The sequence below is a fragment of the Trichoderma evansii genome, assembly GCF_050947405.1.
Source record: "Trichoderma evansii strain SZMC 28006 chromosome Unknown GGI43scaffold_14, whole genome shotgun sequence".
Lineage (NCBI taxonomy): Eukaryota > Fungi > Ascomycota > Sordariomycetes > Hypocreales > Hypocreaceae > Trichoderma > Trichoderma evansii.
The window spans coordinates 40,950-60,336 of record NW_028145192.1 but is presented as its reverse complement, the minus strand read 5'-3'; the positions used below and the strand labels follow the sequence as shown (position 1 = coordinate 60,336).

At 48.2% G+C, this 19,387-nt stretch overlaps 8 protein-coding genes across 8 annotated transcripts; 4 read left to right on the top strand and 4 right to left on the bottom strand.

Annotated features, from left to right (window-relative positions):
- Nucleotides 1-1,012: 1,012 nt before the first annotated feature.
- On the top strand, nucleotides 1,013-3,269 carry GGI43DRAFT_408442 (HAD-like domain-containing protein). The gene is made up of 2 exons (XM_083206360.1): nucleotides 1,013-1,871; nucleotides 1,933-3,269. Exons 1-2 carry the CDS (start codon nucleotides 1,561-1,563, stop codon nucleotides 2,918-2,920), a joined length of 1,299 nt encoding a protein of 432 aa, XP_083059079.1. The 5' UTR covers nucleotides 1,013-1,560; the 3' UTR covers nucleotides 2,921-3,269.
- Nucleotides 3,270-4,694, bottom strand: GGI43DRAFT_408441 (uncharacterized protein). The gene is made up of 2 exons (XM_083206359.1): nucleotides 4,364-4,694; nucleotides 3,270-3,983 (listed from the first exon to the last, which is right to left on the bottom strand). The coding sequence occupies exons 1-2, from the start codon at nucleotides 4,418-4,420 to the stop codon at nucleotides 3,348-3,350; spliced, it is 693 nt and encodes a 230-aa protein (XP_083059078.1). The 5' UTR covers nucleotides 4,421-4,694; the 3' UTR covers nucleotides 3,270-3,347.
- On the top strand, nucleotides 4,119-5,103 carry GGI43DRAFT_84964 (uncharacterized protein). The gene is made up of 2 exons (XM_083210403.1): nucleotides 4,119-4,692; nucleotides 4,851-5,103. Exons 1-2 carry the CDS (start codon nucleotides 4,466-4,468, stop codon nucleotides 5,008-5,010), a joined length of 387 nt encoding a protein of 128 aa, XP_083059077.1. The 5' UTR covers nucleotides 4,119-4,465; the 3' UTR covers nucleotides 5,011-5,103.
- A 551-nt stretch (nucleotides 5,104-5,654) lies between these two features.
- On the bottom strand, nucleotides 5,655-6,081 carry GGI43DRAFT_385015 (cytochrome c oxidase subunit VIIa; the record flags this gene model as incomplete). The annotated part of the gene is made up of 4 exons (XM_083203595.1): nucleotides 5,655-5,745; nucleotides 5,810-5,840; nucleotides 5,919-5,961; nucleotides 6,058-6,081. 4 exons carry the CDS (start codon nucleotides 6,079-6,081, stop codon nucleotides 5,655-5,657), a joined length of 189 nt encoding a protein of 62 aa, XP_083059076.1.
- Nucleotides 6,082-6,628: 547 nt separating this feature from the next.
- GGI43DRAFT_385014 (mitochondrial 54S ribosomal protein uL22m) lies at nucleotides 6,629-7,584 on the top strand (the record flags this gene model as incomplete). Its single annotated transcript, XM_083203594.1, has 2 exons — nucleotides 6,629-7,358; nucleotides 7,445-7,584. 2 exons carry the CDS (start codon nucleotides 6,629-6,631, stop codon nucleotides 7,582-7,584), a joined length of 870 nt encoding a protein of 289 aa, XP_083059075.1.
- Nucleotides 7,585-7,986: 402 nt separating this feature from the next.
- GGI43DRAFT_84972 (uncharacterized protein) lies at nucleotides 7,987-9,527 on the bottom strand. Its single transcript, XM_083210404.1, has 4 exons — nucleotides 9,051-9,527; nucleotides 8,813-8,993; nucleotides 8,466-8,734; nucleotides 7,987-8,403 (listed from the first exon to the last, which is right to left on the bottom strand). Exons 1-4 carry the CDS (start codon nucleotides 9,135-9,137, stop codon nucleotides 8,020-8,022), a joined length of 921 nt encoding a protein of 306 aa, XP_083059074.1. The 5' UTR covers nucleotides 9,138-9,527; the 3' UTR covers nucleotides 7,987-8,019.
- A 966-nt stretch (nucleotides 9,528-10,493) lies between these two features.
- GGI43DRAFT_84839 (U6 snRNP complex subunit PRP24) lies at nucleotides 10,494-14,191 on the top strand. Its single transcript, XM_083210402.1, has one exon. It carries the CDS (start codon nucleotides 10,757-10,759, stop codon nucleotides 13,925-13,927), a length of 3,171 nt encoding a protein of 1,056 aa, XP_083059073.1. The 5' UTR covers nucleotides 10,494-10,756; the 3' UTR covers nucleotides 13,928-14,191.
- Nucleotides 14,192-14,242: 51 nt separating this feature from the next.
- GGI43DRAFT_423696 (P-loop containing nucleoside triphosphate hydrolase protein) lies at nucleotides 14,243-19,099 on the bottom strand (the record flags this gene model as incomplete). The annotated part of the gene is made up of 7 exons (XM_083208277.1): nucleotides 14,243-14,491; nucleotides 14,566-14,641; nucleotides 14,705-16,732; nucleotides 16,788-16,885; nucleotides 16,948-17,518; nucleotides 17,577-18,288; nucleotides 18,355-19,099. 7 exons carry the CDS (start codon nucleotides 19,097-19,099, stop codon nucleotides 14,243-14,245), a joined length of 4,479 nt encoding a protein of 1,492 aa, XP_083059072.1.
- Nucleotides 19,100-19,387: the final 288 nt, after the last annotated feature.

Here is a 19,387-nt window from a genome sequence, read left to right as displayed (position 1 = left end):
ACTTTTGCTGACAACGCTCAGCTTGTCACATTGCCCCCCTGTCCGAAGATATCCGGGTCCAGATCCGCAGCCCCGTTTCGGACCCGATGCTGAGCACTCACAGGCCTCCGTGCCGGAAAGGTGGGTCGGCTTTGACGTCACGGTGGAACCGCCGTCTTTGAACGCTCTTTTTACATGTGCCAGGTATGGTAGAATACCATGTATATCTTTTCTACCGTCTCGCCAGCCACATTGGAGACGGTCTGCTCCGTGTCTCAATTTTTAATACAGAGACTCTTATTAAGGACTCCATGGGGCCATCGACCTCTCCCCAGATACTGTTGAAGCTTAGGTGAGGTAATCGATCAATACCTGACTCATGAACTGGTAGCAACAGCTCTCACGGCTTGTTCCCTACCCTGTAAGCAAGCATCTAGTTCTGAGATATCACTTAGATCTACGATGTAGGTGATCTGTTCAATCTCTTACACCGACTCTGCTTATCTTTTTGTTCTTTTTTTCCATCTGTAAAATTTTTCTTCCCTTCAGTCCAGTAAGATGCCTTGCCCTCCCACCACATAGTCATACAGCCCAGGGGTTCTCGGCGCCTCTTCACATGAGATCGCCGTTTTACCTCACCTCAGCGCCATTTGGCAAAGCGGCCCCTTATCGGTCACTCGTTATCATTCGCCATTAAATGCCGCTGAATGACATGAGTGCTTTCGAGGGGCGCCCGCTTTCCAGTTAATGGAAACGCGATTGCAAATCTGCGTTGCATGTTTTATGGCGTTTGCCACTAAGTGCGCCATTCGCATTTGGCTGTTTCGACGTAAGTGGCAAGGATCCGCGACTAATACAGGGCCATGGATTCCACGTGTAGCGATGATAAGGAAGAACTTGGTAATCGTACAAGAAAAGGAATAGAATTATGTACTGCGATAAGTGTGTAACAGTGCAGCTAGTATGACGTACGCCCCGGCGCGGTACCTAGAATCTTTCTAGGCTTCCAAGTAGTCACTAATCACATGTCATCGCGCCCGCCATTTTGCTACCACAGCCCTGAGGCTCTTTGTTCCTGGGCTAGCTCCCTCCAAGCCTCACTTCAGACCGCAAGCCTCTTCAGCCTCTTGAACCTGGCTACGTAGTTGCTACGCCAAGCTTCTCCACAGCGCCGTCACCTCTCGATACCGCAGCCCGCAATTTTCAAGCGGGTGGAACCAGAGGGTGGATAAACAATTGGAGACATATCGCAGCTTTCCACTGTTTTTTGGCGAAATGCGAGCGGAAAACCTGGAGAGAAAATGACTCGAAGGTGCTACGGCGGGTTTCGAGTGGAACCACGCAGAGATGTCCAGAAGTGCTGGAGGCACCGAGGGGTGGCAGCATGAGGTGGAAGAGAGAGAAGGGCGAGATCTATAAAGACCCTGGGTAGTCTCACCGTTCATGACGGTAGAATCATCAAACCCACAAGAGCATCAGCTACTCACAGTACCCTTTCGACTCTGCTTTGACGATTAATACACGCCATTCTCAAAACTTCATTCTTATTTTCTGAAACACATCACCCATATATCCTCCATCATGGCGTTTCTAAGTAAAGAGCAGCAGAACGAATTCTACAATCATGTTGCCACAGTTAAGAAAGACCTCGACGAGAGAGTAGCAGACTCAGACTCGCTACCTAGCTCTCCAGAGCTAGCATCTGTCAGCTCTAGAGATAGTGTCTCCAGCATCCCCACCCCCATATCTGTTGATGAGTCTGGCGCCGTTGCCGATTCTTTTGTATTTGCATTTGATATCGACGGCGTGCTCGTTCGGGGCGGCAATCCCATTCCAGAAGCCATTGAGGCTATGAAGGTCCTAGATGGAGAAAACGAATATGGAATGAAAATGTAAGTTGATCTTCACTTTACCTTATTACTTCCTAACTCAACTAACATGCGACTTCTCCAGACCTCACATTTTTCTGACCAATGGCGGTGGCAAGACTGAGGAAGAGCGCTGCCAAGATCTATCACGCCAGCTTCAGCGCGAAATCAAGCCTGGACAGTTCATTTGCGGACATACTCCCATGAGGGAAATGGCCGAAAAGTATAAGACAGTCCTCGTTGTTGGAGGCGAGGGCGAAAAATGCCGCCTGGTTGCCGAAGGATACGGCTTTAAAGATGTCGTTACACCAGGAGATATCATCAAGCACAATGCTGCCACAACACCATTCCGAAAGTTGACCCCTGAAGAGCTCAAGAACTCTCGTGAGCGAGACTTTGATGACGTGGTCATCGACGCCGTCTTCGTATTCGCTGACTCTCGAGACTGGGCCGGCGATATTCAGATCATGCTGGATGTAGCCATGTCCCAAGGCGGTCGGCTTGGAACTCGCAGCGAGACTTTCGACGAGGGTCCTACATTCTACTTCTCTCATAACGATGTTGTCTGGTCTGCTGCCCACGAGCATGTTCGTCTCGGCATGGGCGCTCTCAGACGTATGTTTGAGATCACCTTCAAAGATCTCACAGAAGGCAAAGGCAAGCTACACACACACGCCTTTGGCAAGCCTCAAGTCTCTACCTTTGAGTTTGCTGAGCGATTGATGCAAACGTGGCGAACCACTGAGCATGGCATTTCTGGTCCTCCACAGACGGTGTACTTCGTTGGCGATACACCGGAAAGCGACATTCGTGGCACCAATGCCATCAATGAGGTTGCTGAAAACGATTGGTATAGCATCTTGGTGAAAACAGGTGTATACCAAGAGGGAACAGAGCCGGCGTACAAGCCTCGCGCTACGGTAACCAACGTTCTTGATGCAGTAAATCACGGCCTTCAGCGCGAGATGCGCAAGAAAGTTACCTCATCGCTCAAGCAAAGTGTCCTAAGCCAGCCAGAATTTGCTGAGAATGACGCAGCTGTTCTGGACGAGGACATGCTCATCTCTGTATGAGTTATGACAGACTTGAAATTCGAAAGACATGATAAGATGGAGTATTTGGAGTTGGAAACAAAAAAATTGACTATACTGGTTTCATGATGCGACATGATTTGAGACTTCTTTATTTGCCTTTTCGGCGACTACTCTTCTCTTCTTTTACTCTTCTTTTCTTTCTTTTCCCTTTTCCCTCTTTCTCATTTTCTTTCTTTTTGCTATGCCTTCCTTTTATCCAGTTGAATCTGAAACACAGTTCATATACCCCAAACGTTTCACAGAATGATTTTAGATTTTATCATAAACAAGATTTTAGACATGGTCTAGATAGCCTTTCACATTTATTTATAGATTATTTCATCATTATTATTGTTGCTCAGTAATAAGTTTGTGTGAAACTCGTAGTGGCCACAGCCTATTGATCAGGCTCTGCGATTCAGTATTATCATTCTTCAAAAGTAAACCTCCCCCACTGTGAGGCTGCGGCCCATCCCGTTCTATCAACCACGTCTTGCCTATCAGAGCGTCTCTCAAATGCCTCCTCCAAGGTCACTCTGAGAGAATACTCTGGGACATTATCACGTTCAACGTGAAGCCAGCCCTTCCACCCGGCAACCAGATCACCTGCTCCCAGTCCGCCTAGAACAATGGTGCCCCACCATTCCCGCGTGCGAGACGCCGCTGAGGAGTCTTCGTAGATCATGAAGTGCTCGGCATCTGCGATGAGTGATCGGATATGCTCGGCGTTGGTATTAGATCCTTCGCTATATGGTGGCTGTTGAACGTAGACGTGTTGCAGGTCATCTTCGGTGCATGTGAGGCGAGTGGCATCGAAGCGGCCGTCAAAATCGAGGACAAACAGTGCCATGGAATGAGGTGGTGAGACGAGCGTTGATATTATCTTGTATACTAATGGAAGACTTCGCCCAGAGATGGATACGGTGGGAGCTTGAGTAGCTCGAAACTGTCGAGCAGCAAGTTGGTCGAGATCATCCAGGTGTGTGGTTTTGATGCGTCTGGTGCTAGTTCCACCATTCTGAGCTGTCTGGGTAGGAAGAGCTGCGCGAAGACTGTCAAGTATCTAAGATGAGGCCTCGCTATTAGTTTCAAAACTTGCGGTTTATTTCTAATTCTATTTACTGAGAGAACATATGAGGGAGTTTATCAGGGGTTGCCTGTCGAGAACTAGTATTGGTATCTTCAAGTCTCGCCACTGTAGGCGTGCGGGACACGGATGACTTTTCTTTTTGTTTTCAATTCTTTTTTCTCATTATGGAAAATAGCTGTCATTTCGTTCAACACCCCGCTAAAAGGAGATATTTGCGAATGTGGTGATGCTCAGCAGCTGTCTTGGCGGTGTTTGCGCAGCTCCCATAATATGATCCTCGGCCCCAGCGTTCTCATTTACACAAACTCAACTTCTTACAGTGCAAAGGGTCCAAACCTCAATTCACAACTCACCTCCTCCAAATTAGCCTCCTCCACAGCTCTCAGCAGCTGCCCACCCATTGACTCCATCGCTTCTTTCAGCAATCAAGATAATCGCAGACGCGTGGGCTGCAGATGACGCCGCCGTGCCGCTCATTTCCCGCCTCGGAGCTGCCAGAGAGGATCCAGCAGGATGCTTCGGGTCGGCGTCGAAAGGTCGAGGGCGCGGGCAGCGTGTCCCGTAAGATTGACTTATCGGCCTGTGAGCTTCTGCAGATGCTGCAGTACAAGTGCGAGGTCGAGCGACCGCTGTCGCGCGACAGTCCAGTTCGATGCTATGCTGTAGACCGGCTATTTCGCAGGTAAAAAAATTCCGAGTTTGCTACCCCCACCATATCACTAATATCACCCCGCCACTGCTTGGGCTGCTGTTATTTACGACACTTCAATTGAACTATTGAGACTCTTGTTTATCGAGAAATTCCCTGCATAGCTCTATAATAACTAACAGCTGTCTCAGGTGTAAAGATAAAAAGGGCACATTCACAGTGGAGACTACGGCATGGGAAAAGGAGAGGGCCAAAGCTGATAGTAGCTTAGAAGGAGCCAAACCTAGAGAGCCGCCAAAGCCGCACCAGTGGTCGTCAAACTGGCATGACCCAGATGAGGCATCGCCGTGAAGTTGCAGCTTTTCTTATTGCAAATTGCAAATGACAAAAGGACTGCAAGCTCTCCTACAAGAAAGCTCTCGGCGCCGGCGCCATTAATATGACCAGCGCCAAGCAGGGGTGAGTATACAATTGAGGAGCTTCGCCCCGATTCTCTCCGCAATGCCGCGCAAAATAGCATTTGATTTAGCAAGCGAATGATATATTCACCGAACTGGCAGCTACACTACGTGATGTGGACTTTTGGGTTGGCCGTGAAGCTCTCGAGACTGCCGGAAGATGCATATACCCTCTTCATCATAGTAACGACTGATGTATACATTCCGGCGAAGTGGTCTGGGTATGTTAAGAGTGTAAGGGATACAGCTTATTTAGATAGGATTCTTAAAAGAGGGAGCTCCTTTTTTAAGTATTTCTGCAAGGGCATCCCAATAAATACGTCATGTCACATAAGATAAGAGAGTCATATCGCCCCGAGACATTTTGGTCTAAGTAAAATTCACCTAGCTGCAACTGCCCACTATGATATACACTCGGCGGCCATGTTATAGTAGCTAAGGACACACTGTTGACATCGTATTTTGACCTCTATTTGACCAGCAGTGGTCTATGTCGCATCCCTCTCCGTTTACCCCTCTAGATAGAGCATCTCTCTATTAGGCCTGGGCTTGCTCGGCGGCTCGGCTGGCCTCCTTCTTGGCGTAGTACTCGTCTCGGCCGTTGGTTCGGGGCATGTGGTAGCCGTACCTATTCCATCGTTAGACCATCTCGTCTCGCAACTCTGACAAATTCTTCCTATTCGAGACCGTACCAGAACCAGTTTCCCATGATAAATCCAGATCCTAATGAGCCGTAAGTAAAAAGTCCAACAGCTCCGAGCTATATTACAGCTTTGCGGATATCCATGGGGTATTATTTACCGAGACCGATGCCGAGGTCAAGGATGAGCTGTCGTCGCAGAATCTGTATCCTATGTGTTAGCTAGCCGAGCAACTTTGCAGCAGCGCCGGCAGCAATTTCACTGCGACGTTTGCGCCATTGACCGGGATATAGACGTACGCCAGTGATCGGAGCGATAGCCATTTTGAATTGAGAGCTTTCCAAGCTTTTCCGGAGCCTCGAGATGCGTTGTTTGGCTGTTTAGTGGATTCAGTATAGCAAAAGGTAGAATCTGGTACGGATCAAGCGATGGTATGGTCTGATGTTAATCCCGCTAAGGAAAATCACGTGATGGCACAATGCCGCTCGTTCGGCGGATCATCGGGCGCAGGAAAAAGAGTCTCTTAGGCTAGATGCTAGCAATTATTAGTGGCTAACGTCTTGGAGGAATTAAAGAACTGCTAGATGCAGATTCTCTTCAATGGGCTTTGAATTGGCAAGCTGAGCTTCTGTCTGCCTGCTCCTGCACCGCCGCAACAATGAGTCTACGGCTGGCCTCTCGGCGGCTGGCGCTGTCAAGTAAGACACTGCCCAAAAAAGAAATGCTCACCTATCAATCAATATACGCTGGCTAATATGTAAACTGGATGAAGGTCAATCTCCCTCAGCTTCCTTGCTGACATCGGGAAAAAATGTTTCTCAGGGAAGTACTGGCGTGGTAATTCAACGCCGTAACAAATGGTCGATCAACATGTTCAAGGGCTGGGGTAAATCCGGCGCAAAGGACTCTGGAGACAAAGGCCAAGATCCATCAGCCTCCGAATTGGACGATCCTAAGAAACGACAGCAATTCCTGCAGAGGAACATGCGAGGTGGAGTGGAAGACAACATTTTCCAGGACGAAATCGAGGCCTCGAAGCCGGCGTCTGAAACACCTGCCGCCCCAGCATCAGAAGAGAGGACGAAAGAGAGTTTGGCGATGGTGGTCGACCCAGATGCCCGGAGCCGCATTCGGTGGCAGAGGAAAAAGGTTATTCAATTGGTTCGACGGAACGGAGAGATCACCAGGGAAGAAAGGATAAAGATGACAGAGAGAGAGCTGCTTCACAAGAGCGAATTTATGCCAACAAGCGTCAAGAAGCTGGTCATGTTGGCACGGCAGATTGCCGGAAAGCCAGTTGACGAAGCTATTCAGCAAATGCAGTGGTCAAAAAAGAAGTTTGCAGCTGAGGTTAAATATCACCTGGAAGAGGCTCGAGACATGGCGGTTGTCCAGCGTGGTATGGGTCTCGGCAAGGTCAACGGCGACCTTTTGGATAAGCCTCGAAAAGTGCAAACCAAGGATGGCAAGTGGATAGAGATCGTAGATCCGACCCGTCTATACGTTGCGCAGTCATGGGTTGGGCGAGGCCCCTGGCGTGGAAAGGAGCTGGACTATAAAGGTCGTGGAAGAATGGGTATTATCCAACACCCAAGTACCAGTAAGATATCTCCTGCCAATTTGGTTCCACTGATCAAATTATTAAACAGGCTTGTTGAATATGCTAACCTCTGTGCGCGTGTGTAGGCTTTACAGTCATCCTGAAAGAAGAAAAAACCAGAATCAGAGAATACGAAGAGCAGAAGGCAAAGGAGGCACAAAAAGGCCCTTGGGTTCATCTACCGAACCGCAAAGTGCACGGCCAGAGACCATATTATTCATGGTAGAGAGGAAGTAAATCTGTTTAAATTTCACCCAGCAATAGAGTCAGCATGACGATGAGCATGTATCTGTATCAATATATGTACAACGAAAAGAAATAACACAGTCGGGTGACTGGATAGACTTTTTATCAGTTATAGCTCCCGCACCGCTCAACTTTATGAATGTATAAACCCAGCTTTAGCTTGACGTTACCCGCCACCGGTGTATTTTTTGGTAATAGATGTCGGATAACACATTACACAGATACCTTCTCTTGGAAAATTTGTCTAGTCTCGACAACCGCCTTAATTGAGTGTTCAATTACAGCCTCCGACATAATCCATGCAGTCGAAACAAATGGAACGTGGACGAAAATTGGTCTTCAATTATGAGCTAGTCCCACTACCAGAGTGCAGATAGCTAGCTGCTTGAAGACTACAGCACACAATGACACGCAATTATACCATAACCCTTGGCTGCTGCCGAGGCACCATATCTTCGTACCGGTTGGAAACCATTTCGATATCATTCGAGTACTTTTCGAAAGCGCCTTGTCCGGACCCTGAGTTGGAAGGGGGATGAGATATATCAAAAGAGGCATGAGGCCTATTGCGATTTCTGAGGAACAAGAAAACAGCAGCAAAGGCAATTGCAACTACGCCACCCGCAACTCCGACTCCGATACCAATGGCTGCCCCTTGAGATAATCCCGAACCACCAGCAGGAGCAGCTGCGGCCGTTTCGCTAGAAGTGGGAGTAGAAGTGGCAGAAGTGGTGGCAGGGACCGTGGTGGAAGGGACAGCAGACGAAGTAGAATTAGAAAACGGAAATGTTCCCGAATGCTATGGTTATCTCAGGTCAGCAATCTCACAAAATCGATTTCACATGATACAGAGAGACGTACTACGCCGGTGGTAGTTGGAGGTGGAGCAGTTGACGTTGGCGCAGATGAGGTAGGAGGCCCTGTTGAGGCTGGAGGTGTTGTCGTTGGTGGACCTGTGGGTTGCGCTGAAGTCGGGGGTACCGATGCTGCTGGGACCGAAGAGCTGGAGGCTGGAGCTGTCGGGGCTGGAGACGTGGCACCTGCTGGAGTTGTTGCAGCTGGGCTTCCTGTTGCTGCACTTGAAGTTGGAGGAGCTTGAGCGCCGGTAGCCGAGAATGCCAGTTGTTGGCCTATACACAAGTGAGTATAAAGCCAATATCAAACTCGCGCCATGCGAGACGCAACATCAATGTATTTTCAACCCTTACCCTGACAAAACGATCCAGCTAGGAAAGCTTGAACTTGGACATCGGTAGAACCGCAGCCAGTCTGACCACAGTCTCGCACGCCAAATCCAAAATTGGCGTTTGCGCACAAACAGGCAGCGTCATCTGCACTGGTACAGGAGTATTGGGCGAATTGGCTTCTCACTTGATTCGCACAAGCCGGCTGTTACAGTTAACTCAGAAATTGCTAGAGCTTTAACATTGTGTTGAATAGACATACCACACAAGTCGGCGTATCCTGGGCAACAACACCATCGACAAAGATCAGGCCCAGTGCACCAAGCACCACCGGAAAAAGGGATCGCATTTCGAAAACGTGGATTTTGGTCGCGGCTCTCACGCTCAGAGAGGAGAAGGATGAGATGAAGTTGAGAGTAGTCGTCGAGAATGAACGAATTGGAGAGAAAGACAGGCCGAGGTTACCAGACGTCTCTCTCTCTTTCTCTCTTGCTCATATAACGTCGCAGAGCCAAGGAGGAAGTTCTATACAGAAGAAGAAGATTTGAAAAGGCGTCGACCGAGAGTTACCAGCACACACGGGTCGAACAGCAGCGAAAACGGGCTTGCACCGAAATGCGCAATATACACGAGAAAATGAATAACGCTGAATGAGTGGAATGCAAATCTCTCAAGCAAAGGGAGAAACGGTCTAGTGAGAATATCGAAGATCTGCGGAAGGAATGGCCATAGAAGGGGCGCAAGAAGGGAGAAAGACAGGCAAGAGAATAAAAGAGCGTAAGAAGTACAATTCGCAATAACGTCGTAGGGAGCGTGGGTGGTCAGCAGAGACCTTTGGGAAGGAAAAGAAGAATGAAGAGTCGGCTGGTAGTCCTAAAAAAAGATAGGATGGAAGATGAAGGCTTCCCCGAGCCTGGAGTTGATTTGGCGCTCCGTGCTAGGCTCCGTAGATCATTACAGGTAATGATGATAGGGATGCAATCCTGGTCAGGGTCCCACCTTCAGCACCAGCCAGCGCTAATAACGCGCAGCAAACAGCTGTTTATGCTGCTGGCCGCGGTGCCTGACTCCTAGCCAGACTGGGTACCTGCTTCATTCTGCAAAGTAGGGGGGATCTGAAACGTCGAAGTATGGCTTGGGGTCCGGCACAGACAGGCAGGTCGCGTGTCAGCCTATCGCCAAATATGCGAGGCCTAGCACGGGTAGCGCCTGGTTCCTGCGTGTGCATTATTTTAGCAATTAACATTAAGTTATTATTAGTGCTGCCACCTACTCGCAACAGCAATAATCTTCCGTGCCTACGCCCTGATCAATGCCGGAACTGTTACCCTGTGAAGCAACCAGCTACTGCCATGTTTTTTGGTGTAAGCGACCATACCAAGCAGTAAATATATATATATATATATATATATATATATATATATATATATTTAATTCAAACTGCTAAAGAAGCAAGGAAAATCTCGCAGAAGCAAAGAGAGTCGAGCTCCTTGAATAGCTACTGGCAGTATAAAAGCATGTTGCTCCTGAATTAGTAGATTTCGTTGTTAGCTGCAGCTATACTACTCGGGAATGGTGTATTCACTGGGCGATCCGCTCTCTCGTATGAGAGCAGGAGAGGACCTGCCTGGGACCTCCTAGGCGGTAGCTATAGGTCGCAACAGTGCACTGCATTCAGTGCATTTCATACCCATCTTGCCTAGTAACGTAGGTACCGCTCAGGTACCCAAGCCATGTCTGTATGTACTAAGGCAAGCGCACTAGTGGCACCATCAGCAATTACATTTGCAGATCCCATCTACAGAGCTCTTCTAGCGAAAATAGCTTGCCGTCAACCATCCGAGCCGGCCTCTTCCCACCCAGCCTAGCAACCAATCGCTCTCGGTTCAACCTTTGGATTTCTACGGCAACTCTTGGCGTGCATTGCAGGCCTGTGATGCCTTGCCAGAAAGGACGAAGAAGGCGATCATGGCTAATCCTGTAGGCGAGGACAGCTGGCTGGCCTATCTCGACGAAACCATCCGCAACGCCTCCGACCTCGAGAAACGCGTAAATGTCGTCGAGTTTTTCAAACGCGCTGTTGGCGCAGAGCCTGGAAGCTTGAGAATATGGCTAGCATACTGCAACTATTTCTGGTCCCTTTGGGCGGATAGCCAGTCTGATGCCGCTAGGTGGCCAGAGGAAGAGCAGATGATGGGTCGTGAGCTTTTCTCGTTTGAATCTGCCCTTGGCTTGTGGCAGCAGGGCTACGAGGCTATCAAGTATCGGATCAATGATAGCCATCTTCTTTGGGACCGCTGGGTATCTCTCGAAATGGAACTGCTGGAAAAAACAAAAACGCCAGAGGGCATCAAACGCATTACGCACCTCTACCGTGACCGACTCATAACGCCCCATCTCACGTGGGACGACACGTCACAAATGTACTCGACATTTTTATCGGAATACAATCGAGCTGCATGGGAGGAATCGATGAAAGATATCACGGGGCTGTCTCAAGACGCAAAGCGGCTTATGGGTGAACGAGATTCCTTCGAACTCAAGTTGCAACAGGCGTCCCGAGCCGACGACGTTGAAGTCCAAAAGAAGGCCATGATCGAATATCTCGAGTGGGAGACAGCACAGGTTGATGGTGGCCAAGATGACACTGATATCAACTTCAACCTCTGCTGTGGACTTTATGCCAGAGCTTTGACTGGAATATTCGCGTCCGATGAATCGATTTGGCACGAGCACATCGTCTTTCTCTCATCCTCATATGCCGACGCGAAAGCCCCTGAATTTCTTCTCAACGCCCTTCGTCGAGCCGTTCAGCATTGCCCCTGGTCTGGTCGCTTATGGAATAGGTTAATTCTATGCGCAGAGGAGGCGAAATTACATTTTTCTGAAGTGGAGTCAATCAAGCATGCCGCAACGAGCGAAAATCAGCTATACAAGCATGGTATGGAGAGTATGATCGAGATGTATGTGGCCTGGTGTGGCTTTCTCAAGCGCACCGCAATGGACGCAAGCGCTACCGATGAGGCTGTTGACGTGGCTGATGTAGGCCTGAGTGCCGCCCTGGAGGATGTCGAGGTTGTAGGCAAGAGACTCTACGGCAAAAACTTTCAGGGCGATCCGAAGTTTCGGCTGGAGCGAATCTATATCCAGTACTTGACCGAGAAGAAAAAAGCAATAGATGAGGCAAGATTGCAGTGGAACAAGCTGGCCAAGGCTCAAGTTCATGCTGATAGCCATGACTTCTGGTTTCGCTACTATATGTGGGAGATGCTCATCTTTTCTTCTACCAACTCATCCAACAGTCCCACGCCTTCTTCCGCAGGTGGCAATTTCCGTATACCGGTGCTTGCAACCGCTGTTCTTCAGCGTGCTGTGGACCGACCAACAATTGACTGGCCGGAAAAGGTGCTAGAAGTCTACATGCAGCACTGTAACGACTATGAACTATCAAATTCTGTACGCAGGGCGGCAGATATCGTGCAAAAAGCCGAAAACAGTATTGCAAAGCGACGTAGGCTAGAAGAAGAGGAGAAAGCTGCTGCATATGCTGCCTATTACAGCGCACAGACAGCGGTAGACCATGACGGGGCCATTGTAGAGAATGCTTCCCCAAGCCAGACGAAGAGGAAACGGGAAGATGCTGCCGAATCTCAAGAAGACACTGGCAACAACAAGCGCCAAAAGGGCGACCATGAAGTGCGCGAAGCTCAGTCTGGGCAGCGAAGAGACAGAGAAAATACGTCTGTCATTGTCAAGAATCTTCCCGCTGAGGTCACTCAAACAAAGCTTCGTCAATACTTTAAAGAGTATGGCCACATAAACAATATCACGGCATTTGTTCGAGAGAAGGATGGCCAATCTTCCACGGCATTGATCGAATTTAGTTCTCCGGATGAAGCTCGATCCGCATTGCTCAGGGATGGAAAGTTCTTCGGCCAGTCTCAGCTCACCGTCCAATCTGGCCATGATTTAACGATATATGTTGCCAACTACCCGCCTACAGCCGATGAAAAATATATTCGCCAGCTGTTTCAAGACTGTGGAGATATTTTAAGCATTCGATGGCCCAGCTTAAAGGTGAACTCGCATCGTCGGTTCTGTTACGTCTCTTTCCGTGACAGCGATGCGTCTGCCGAAGCCGTGGCGAAAGAAGGCACTCTACTTAACGGCAAGTACAAGCTCTTGGCTAAGTACTCAGATCCCAACCGCAAGAAGAACCGAGAAGGTGCTGTTGCCGAGGGCCGAGAAGTTCACGTTTCAGGGTTGAGCCCTTCAACTACGGAAGAAGAAATCCGCGAGGTCTTTTCGAAATACGGAACCATTGCAAGAATAAACGTTCCCAGAAGCATCAACGGAAAAGGTCGCGGATTTGCGTTCCTCGATTTTGAAACAAAAGATGAAGCCGAAAAGGCCGCATCCGAGTTGAATAAGACTAAATTTTTCAACCAAATCCTTCAGGTTGAGATCTCAAAGCCTTCTAATGTAAAGCCCACGGCCCATAGCGTACCAAACGACCGCGCAACTCCAACCTCTCAGGTGACTGAGGATGCTGAGGGGGACATAGCAATGGGAGGCTCCACTACTGCTGCCGATATTGCTGCACGCACCATCGCACTCATGGGTCTGTCTGACACTGTCAATGACGCTCGAGTGAGAGCACTTGTTGAGCCATTTGGACCCATTGTCAAGCTTGTCCTCCAGCCCAGCCATGGCGGCGCAAAAATTGAATTTGCAGACTCTTCCGCTGCGGGCAAGGCAAGCTTACAACTCAGCAACATGGAGTTTGAAGGCCGCAAGCTACGAGTCGGCTCTCTTGACGATCTTCGCCATGCCAAGGCTGAGAGGGTGCAAGATCGTATTGTCCCTCGTAGCCAGAGTTCGGCTAACAAAGACAAACCAGCTGGTAGCACGGAGAAGAGCTTCATACCGTCGTCAATGATTAGGCGACCAGCTTTAGGGAGGCCAGGTCCAAAGCGTGGAGGTGGCTTCCCTGCTCCAAGAATATTACCAATTTCTAATGTAAAGTCTACGGCCGAAGACACAAAATCAGGAGCAAAGAGTAACGCGGACTTTAAAGAGCTGTTTTTGAAAGGCTCGGCTGCGAAGGATATCAAGGATAACAAGGGGGACGGCAACTGAATCATAGTAATATATACCCTGATATGATTCTTAACGTGGCTCCGACATAGTATATAGTATTCACATGTATTTGCGTAAGAAGAAGTCATAGTAATTCTACTACCTAAATGACCAAATCAAATCTATCGCATGCCAAAACCAGGCACTGCCCTTATTCTTACTTCGATATAAATCGGGACTCTAACCGTTTCGCCTAGATGGATATGCCTATCCTGATAACCTCCAGCGTATGTTCCACTATTCTAATTTCGCGTCTGAATGCTGCAAGCCGGGTCCATTACCCAGCCAGTGAAAAGAAGGAAAAAGAGAAAATACTCAGGTCAAAGACTGTATGCTCACGGTGCCTACAGTCTTGTCCTGGTTGAAATCCTGGGAAAACAAACGTTGCCACACATCGAACCATTTTTCCTGCTGTGCGGTGAGCAGTTTTCCTGGCTGTTTGAAAGTTCTATTAAGCAGCTCGCGCAGTCGTGTACGCAATACTTTGATGACCAGCATCGTCTTCCAATCAGGGACAGCAAAGCGACCCCTATTTCCGTCCAATACTATAACACCAGAATAGAGCTGAATTTGAAGGAGGTACATTAGCAAGCCTGGTAATGTAGAAAAGAATGGGAAGATGCATATATTTGACTTACATCGCAGCGCACGTCACCACACAATAGCGCTATTGCGAAAGGCTCTGTTGCGCTGGTTTCCTGTGCACGATATACCCTATATCCTTGATTAGCCATGCCTTAGACAAATACATAAGCCTGGAATAAGCTGGTGACCCACGATTTCGTTTGCATTATGGTGTAGTAAGATAGCCATCTTGCATCGAAAAGTCCACGGTTGACCGAAGTTGGGTGAAGACTTATGGACTGGTTATTTCCTATATTACGAAGCCCTTTCGAGCCCGGGGCATCCCTCACGAGAAGCTTAGGGTAAAAGCTCCATGCTATAACAGAGGTAGAAACCAAATCGTTATCGCTGTTGAGATTTACTCTCTGGGGTACATCGACGAATTGCTGTTGACGGCGACCACGTCCACCTGAAGAATATCGCAGCTTCAATAGGCCCCGTCGCTCTTCCTCTGTCAATGACAAGAATCCGGAGTCAGCCAGAGAGGTTAGAAGCTGGCCCTTTAGATCCTCTATATTCGTGAGTGTCTGCTGGTTTAGATAATTCTTCCTGCAGAATTGGAACTCTTTGCCTATATTTCCACTCGACTGGCATACTCGTTTCCATGCTAGATATGCGTTATAGGTTGTTAGAACATCCGAATCTGCGCGACGGAAAGCGGCTCTGGCATTATTTGCCTGCTGCTGCTGTCCAAAGGTTGCAGAAAACGGCGATTTAGACGATAAAATTGCCGCCACAGTAATAGCCATATCCAGACATTTAAATATTGAACCCAATAAGATGAGTTTTCCTAGGAAAACATCCAGAGGTAATCTTGCTAGCTGATATCCAAGTGGTGTAAGGTCTTCAGCGCCTGTCAAAGCACGAACATCAACAAGCGCATCGATTGCTCGGCGTATATTCTTCGCCGAGGGGGGGTCCAAGGCGTCGCCTAACGTTTCCTCGATGCTACCTATCTTGCATATCTTGACTCGTATGGCCAAATCTTGTAAGGAAAGTCGAAGCATCTCTGGAGTTTGTTGATCGCTCATAAGAGTATCGTGCCTATATCGAGTGAACATGTGGAAGCAGAGTCCATTTTGCACACGGCCAGCTCGTCCTCTGCGCTGCTTCGCATTTGCCCTTGATATGAAAGTATCAATTAACCTAGAAAGCTGCTTCTTCTCATCGAAGCGCATTTCACGGTGTTTGCCTGTATCGATAACGCAAGTAATATCCGGAATGGTAATACCGGTTTCCGCGATATTCGTCGCCAGCACGATCTTTCGCATCCCTGGGGGTGGTATAAGAAAAGCTGCTTCTTGGTCCTCCATGGCAATCGTGGAGTGGAGAGGGTAGACAAGCCAAGTCTGAGCGAATCGAGGATCTCCCAATAGCATATCATTTAGCGATCTGATATCTGCTATACCCGGTAAAAAGACCAAGATTGCGTTGCTGTACTCTTGTAGTGATTCGTCGGTAGCAATTCGAGCGATGAGTTCCACAATGAGATCAATATCTATCTGGTACTCATTCATCTGAGCAAGAACAGCCTTGGTTCTATTTGAGTAACCAGTGAGGCTCTGTGCTATCTCAGATTTTAAGCCATCTACTTCAGTCGCCTCAGGAGCATCGTCATCGAGATCAACAAGTCGATCAGATTCTGATGTGCTAGGAACATAGCCAGTAAGTTCAACAGCATCTTCCAGGTAGCGGACCTGCACCGGGAAGGTTCTTCCTGGAACGTTTAGAACCGGCGCGCCGCCAAGGTATGCCGAAAACCGCTCAGCATCCACAGTCGCAGACATCAAAATAACCTTCAAGTCTTTCCGGCGCTTGAGGAGGCGTTTAAGAACAATGAGAAGGAAGTCGCTATCAATAGAGCGTTCATGTACCTCATCAAGTACAAGATGTGTGACTTCATGGAGATCATTGGAACCTTCGAGCATCCTCATGACAATTCCCGTGGTGGCATATACAAGTCGTGTTTCTTTGGATGTGTTGGATTCAAGGCGGATAGAATAGCCAACAAGGGATCTGGAAGTTCCCAAGTCGCCCTTCTCATCACCCAGCTCTTCGCTTACTCGACGGGCTAGAGATATGGCAGATATACGGCGAGGCTCCGTGCAATAAATCTTACACGGTTTACCCTGTGATAGTTCATGCTCCAGCAAAAAGGCTGGTACCTGGGTGCTTTTACCGCTACAACACAGTGAGTAATAGAAATTATAGCAAAGTGTATGATATCCCAACCTACCAACCAGTCTCGCCACAGATAATTATCACCTGGTTAGTATCGACAGCGTTGAGAACTTCACCCTTGAATTTCCACATTGGAAGCTGGACTCGAGATTGCTGAAATATTGTTGTTAATACGCCACAGTGCTGCAACAAAATAGCATAAATCAATAACATACCAGCATAGCCTCATACTTCTTTCTACTCGACTTCAAAGCCCACATCTTTTTCAAGTTTTCGTCGCTTTCAAAGTGCTTCGACCGCTCAGCGTGCCCTGATTCAGTTCCGTCTGAGGAGGCTTTGGCATTATTGCGACCTCGAAACGCTCCCTGTAGAACGACGCCATCTTCGAGCTCTTGATCATGTCTTTGGCGGACAAGAGCTCTGATTTGCTTCACAACCAGTCGGTCCTGTGCATCAAGATGGGATTTTTTGGCTTCTGCCATCTCAGACCAGAAGTCACGCCAGACAGCTGGAAGTTTGAGATTAACCTTCTCGTCTTTGGGATTACCGTTAAATATATGAAACAGGGCCACTGTAGCGATATAAGCCTCTGATTGCTTCGTATCTGGTGCGGCGACACTGGTCATAGTAAATGTAAAATGCGTGGGATCAATCGCGGATTCGACATCTGAGCTTGCGATGACTTGAGGAAGCTCCTGTGTCTTTGACCACAAAATATCCACTGAATGACGGTTGGCAAATGAAGCCTCGGAAACAACCGCGTATCTAATATTAACAGAAGGATCCCTAGTCGTTGTTAGCAATGTAGTAATAATTTTGGAAATAAGAGATCTGTCACACATACCTTGAACGGCAGGCTTCTTCCAATATTCGTTTTGGACTGACGCCTGTCCATTTAGAAAATTCTCGAATAACAAGCTTGGTGCCGTCTGAAGAGTTAACCACAGTCTGGAGCTTCCCTGTGGTCGGGTCCACCTCGCTCTGTGGAAGAGACTCGAATAAACCAACAATATCATCATCCTCAGCGTTCTCAGCCAGGAGGTCTTTAGCCATCTTCTCAGCTATAGCAGCGATATCATCATCGTCAACGACCTCAGACGCAGGATCTTCAGATTGAAGCTGGCTGTCTGAATCAACAACAGGGTTCTTTCTGGCCAAAGCCAGTTGTTTTTCCAAGACAACCTTCTCCTTCTTCCATTCCTGCTCAGCCAAAAAATTGTCAAAAAGAACATCAGATTCTATTTTCTTCAATTTGGATTCCAAATAGGCCACTGTCTCATTGTCTTTGGCTTGTTGCGTGGTGGGTTTGGACTGCGGTCCTTTCTTTTCCATACGACCTAGTTCGAGTAACTTTTTCTTCGTAGCGACATATTCCGGTATCAAATCTTCAGGCTCAATTTCGCCATCGAACGTTACGATAGGTGTCTTTGGAGGTGATCGGGGTTTACCCTGGCGATTACTCGATGCGTTACTTTTTTCGTTCCGGCTAGCTTCAGCTGCATTTAATTTAGGAGTGCCTGTACGAGAAGGAGTTGCTGATGTACTGTCCGCAGCGTCTAAATATAATATTAGATAATGGTACAACTGAGATTTGCGTTTTGATTGGCCATGGAGAAGCTAACCTTTGAGAACTGGTTTGGTCCTATTTCCATATGTAGGTAGCTCTTCGAGAGGAGTTTCACGAGCAAGCCATTCCAGGGCTTCTTCCAATCCCCATATATAATCCCGAGGGGCAGATGATATATTCGGCGCGATGTCCAAAATATGCTGTGTAGTGCTCTCAACAACGCTCTCAGAAAATGCTGCCCCAGAAAGAGCTTGCCGCAGAGTCCATATGCGTGATACCAGATCTTCTTCAGATGGCATCTTTCCAGGCCCAGCATTCTCAGATGACAAGCTAGATGCATAAAACCGACTTTCAGCCTTGATAAGATCAAGGATATGGTCCATCAACTCCCGGGGTAGCCATTTTGGTGTATTGATGGTCTCTGCCTGGCTCCGAAGCAGGCGTCGATCGGTCTCCAGTCGTGAGCATTGGCGCTGCGCATCTCGCTTAACTTTCTGGGAATACTTTTCTACAAATAGTTGCAGTTCGGATTCTTCGAGCTGTCGTTCGAATTCTTCGGGGCTTAGCACAGCTTCCTTGGCTTGTGCCCGTTCGTTGCTCTGTTCGGCTGGCGTCGATGTTTGTGGGGTAGCCTCTGAGGCGGCCGGAGGGGCATTCTTTGGAGTATTGACGCCTGAAGAAGGCTGTGATCCTACAGGTTCTACCACTTCCAAGCGAGGTTTGGACGCAACAGAGGTGGTTGCAAAGCCTCGTGCCGGGTTTGCTACCGTCTTCTTCTTCTTCTTGTTACCACCGGCCATGAGATAGAGCGAGAAGGGGTGTCGGTAGTTTAGGTGAGAAAAGGGGAAGTCAATAAATGCCTAATAAAGATGTACCTGAAGTGCAAAGATAAGATATCAGTAGATAAATGAGGGTACAATGGAGAAAGTTATTATGACCCAGTACTTCTACAATACTTTGGCTAGCTACATGGTGGTATCGGCACTACTTAATTCATTATCTAAGCACCCTTCCGTACCTAACATATACCTATGCTAAGTAATAACTGGGTAGCTAGATAAATAATTATATTATCTCGTGGATCTAAA

Bases quoted from the DNA above. Each gene is read 5' to 3' on its own strand.
- GGI43DRAFT_408442 (XM_083206360.1), top strand. From the start codon at position 1,561: ATGGCGTTTCTAAGTAAAGAGCAGCAGAACGAATTCTACAATCATGTT. The intron at 1,872-1,932 runs GTAAGTTGATCT...CGACTTCTCCAG, and splicing joins AACGAATATGGAATGAAAAT to ACCTCACATTTTTCTGACCA.
- GGI43DRAFT_84972 (XM_083210404.1), bottom strand. From the start codon at position 9,137: ATGCGATCCCTTTTTCCGGTGGTGCTTGGTGCACTGGGCCTGATCTTT. The intron at 8,994-9,050 runs GTATGTCTATTC...TAACTGTAACAG, and splicing joins AGGATACGCCGACTTGTGTG to CCGGCTTGTGCGAATCAAGT. The intron at 8,404-8,465 runs GTACGTCTCTCT...AGATAACCATAG, and splicing joins CTCCAACTACCACCGGCGTA to CATTCGGGAACATTTCCGTT.
- GGI43DRAFT_84964 (XM_083210403.1), top strand. From the start codon at position 4,466: ATGACGCCGCCGTGCCGCTCATTTCCCGCCTCGGAGCTGCCAGAGAGG. The intron at 4,693-4,850 runs GTAAAAAAATTC...CAGCTGTCTCAG, and splicing joins GTAGACCGGCTATTTCGCAG to GTGTAAAGATAAAAAGGGCA.
- GGI43DRAFT_408441 (XM_083206359.1), bottom strand. From the start codon at position 4,420: ATGGAGTCAATGGGTGGGCAGCTGCTGAGAGCTGTGGAGGAGGCTAAT. The intron at 3,984-4,363 runs GTGAGTTGTGAA...GCCTCATCTTAG, and splicing joins AGGAGGCTAATTTGGAGGAG to ATACTTGACAGTCTTCGCGC.
- GGI43DRAFT_84839 (XM_083210402.1), top strand. From the start codon at position 10,757: ATGGCTAATCCTGTAGGCGAGGACAGCTGGCTGGCCTATCTCGACGAA.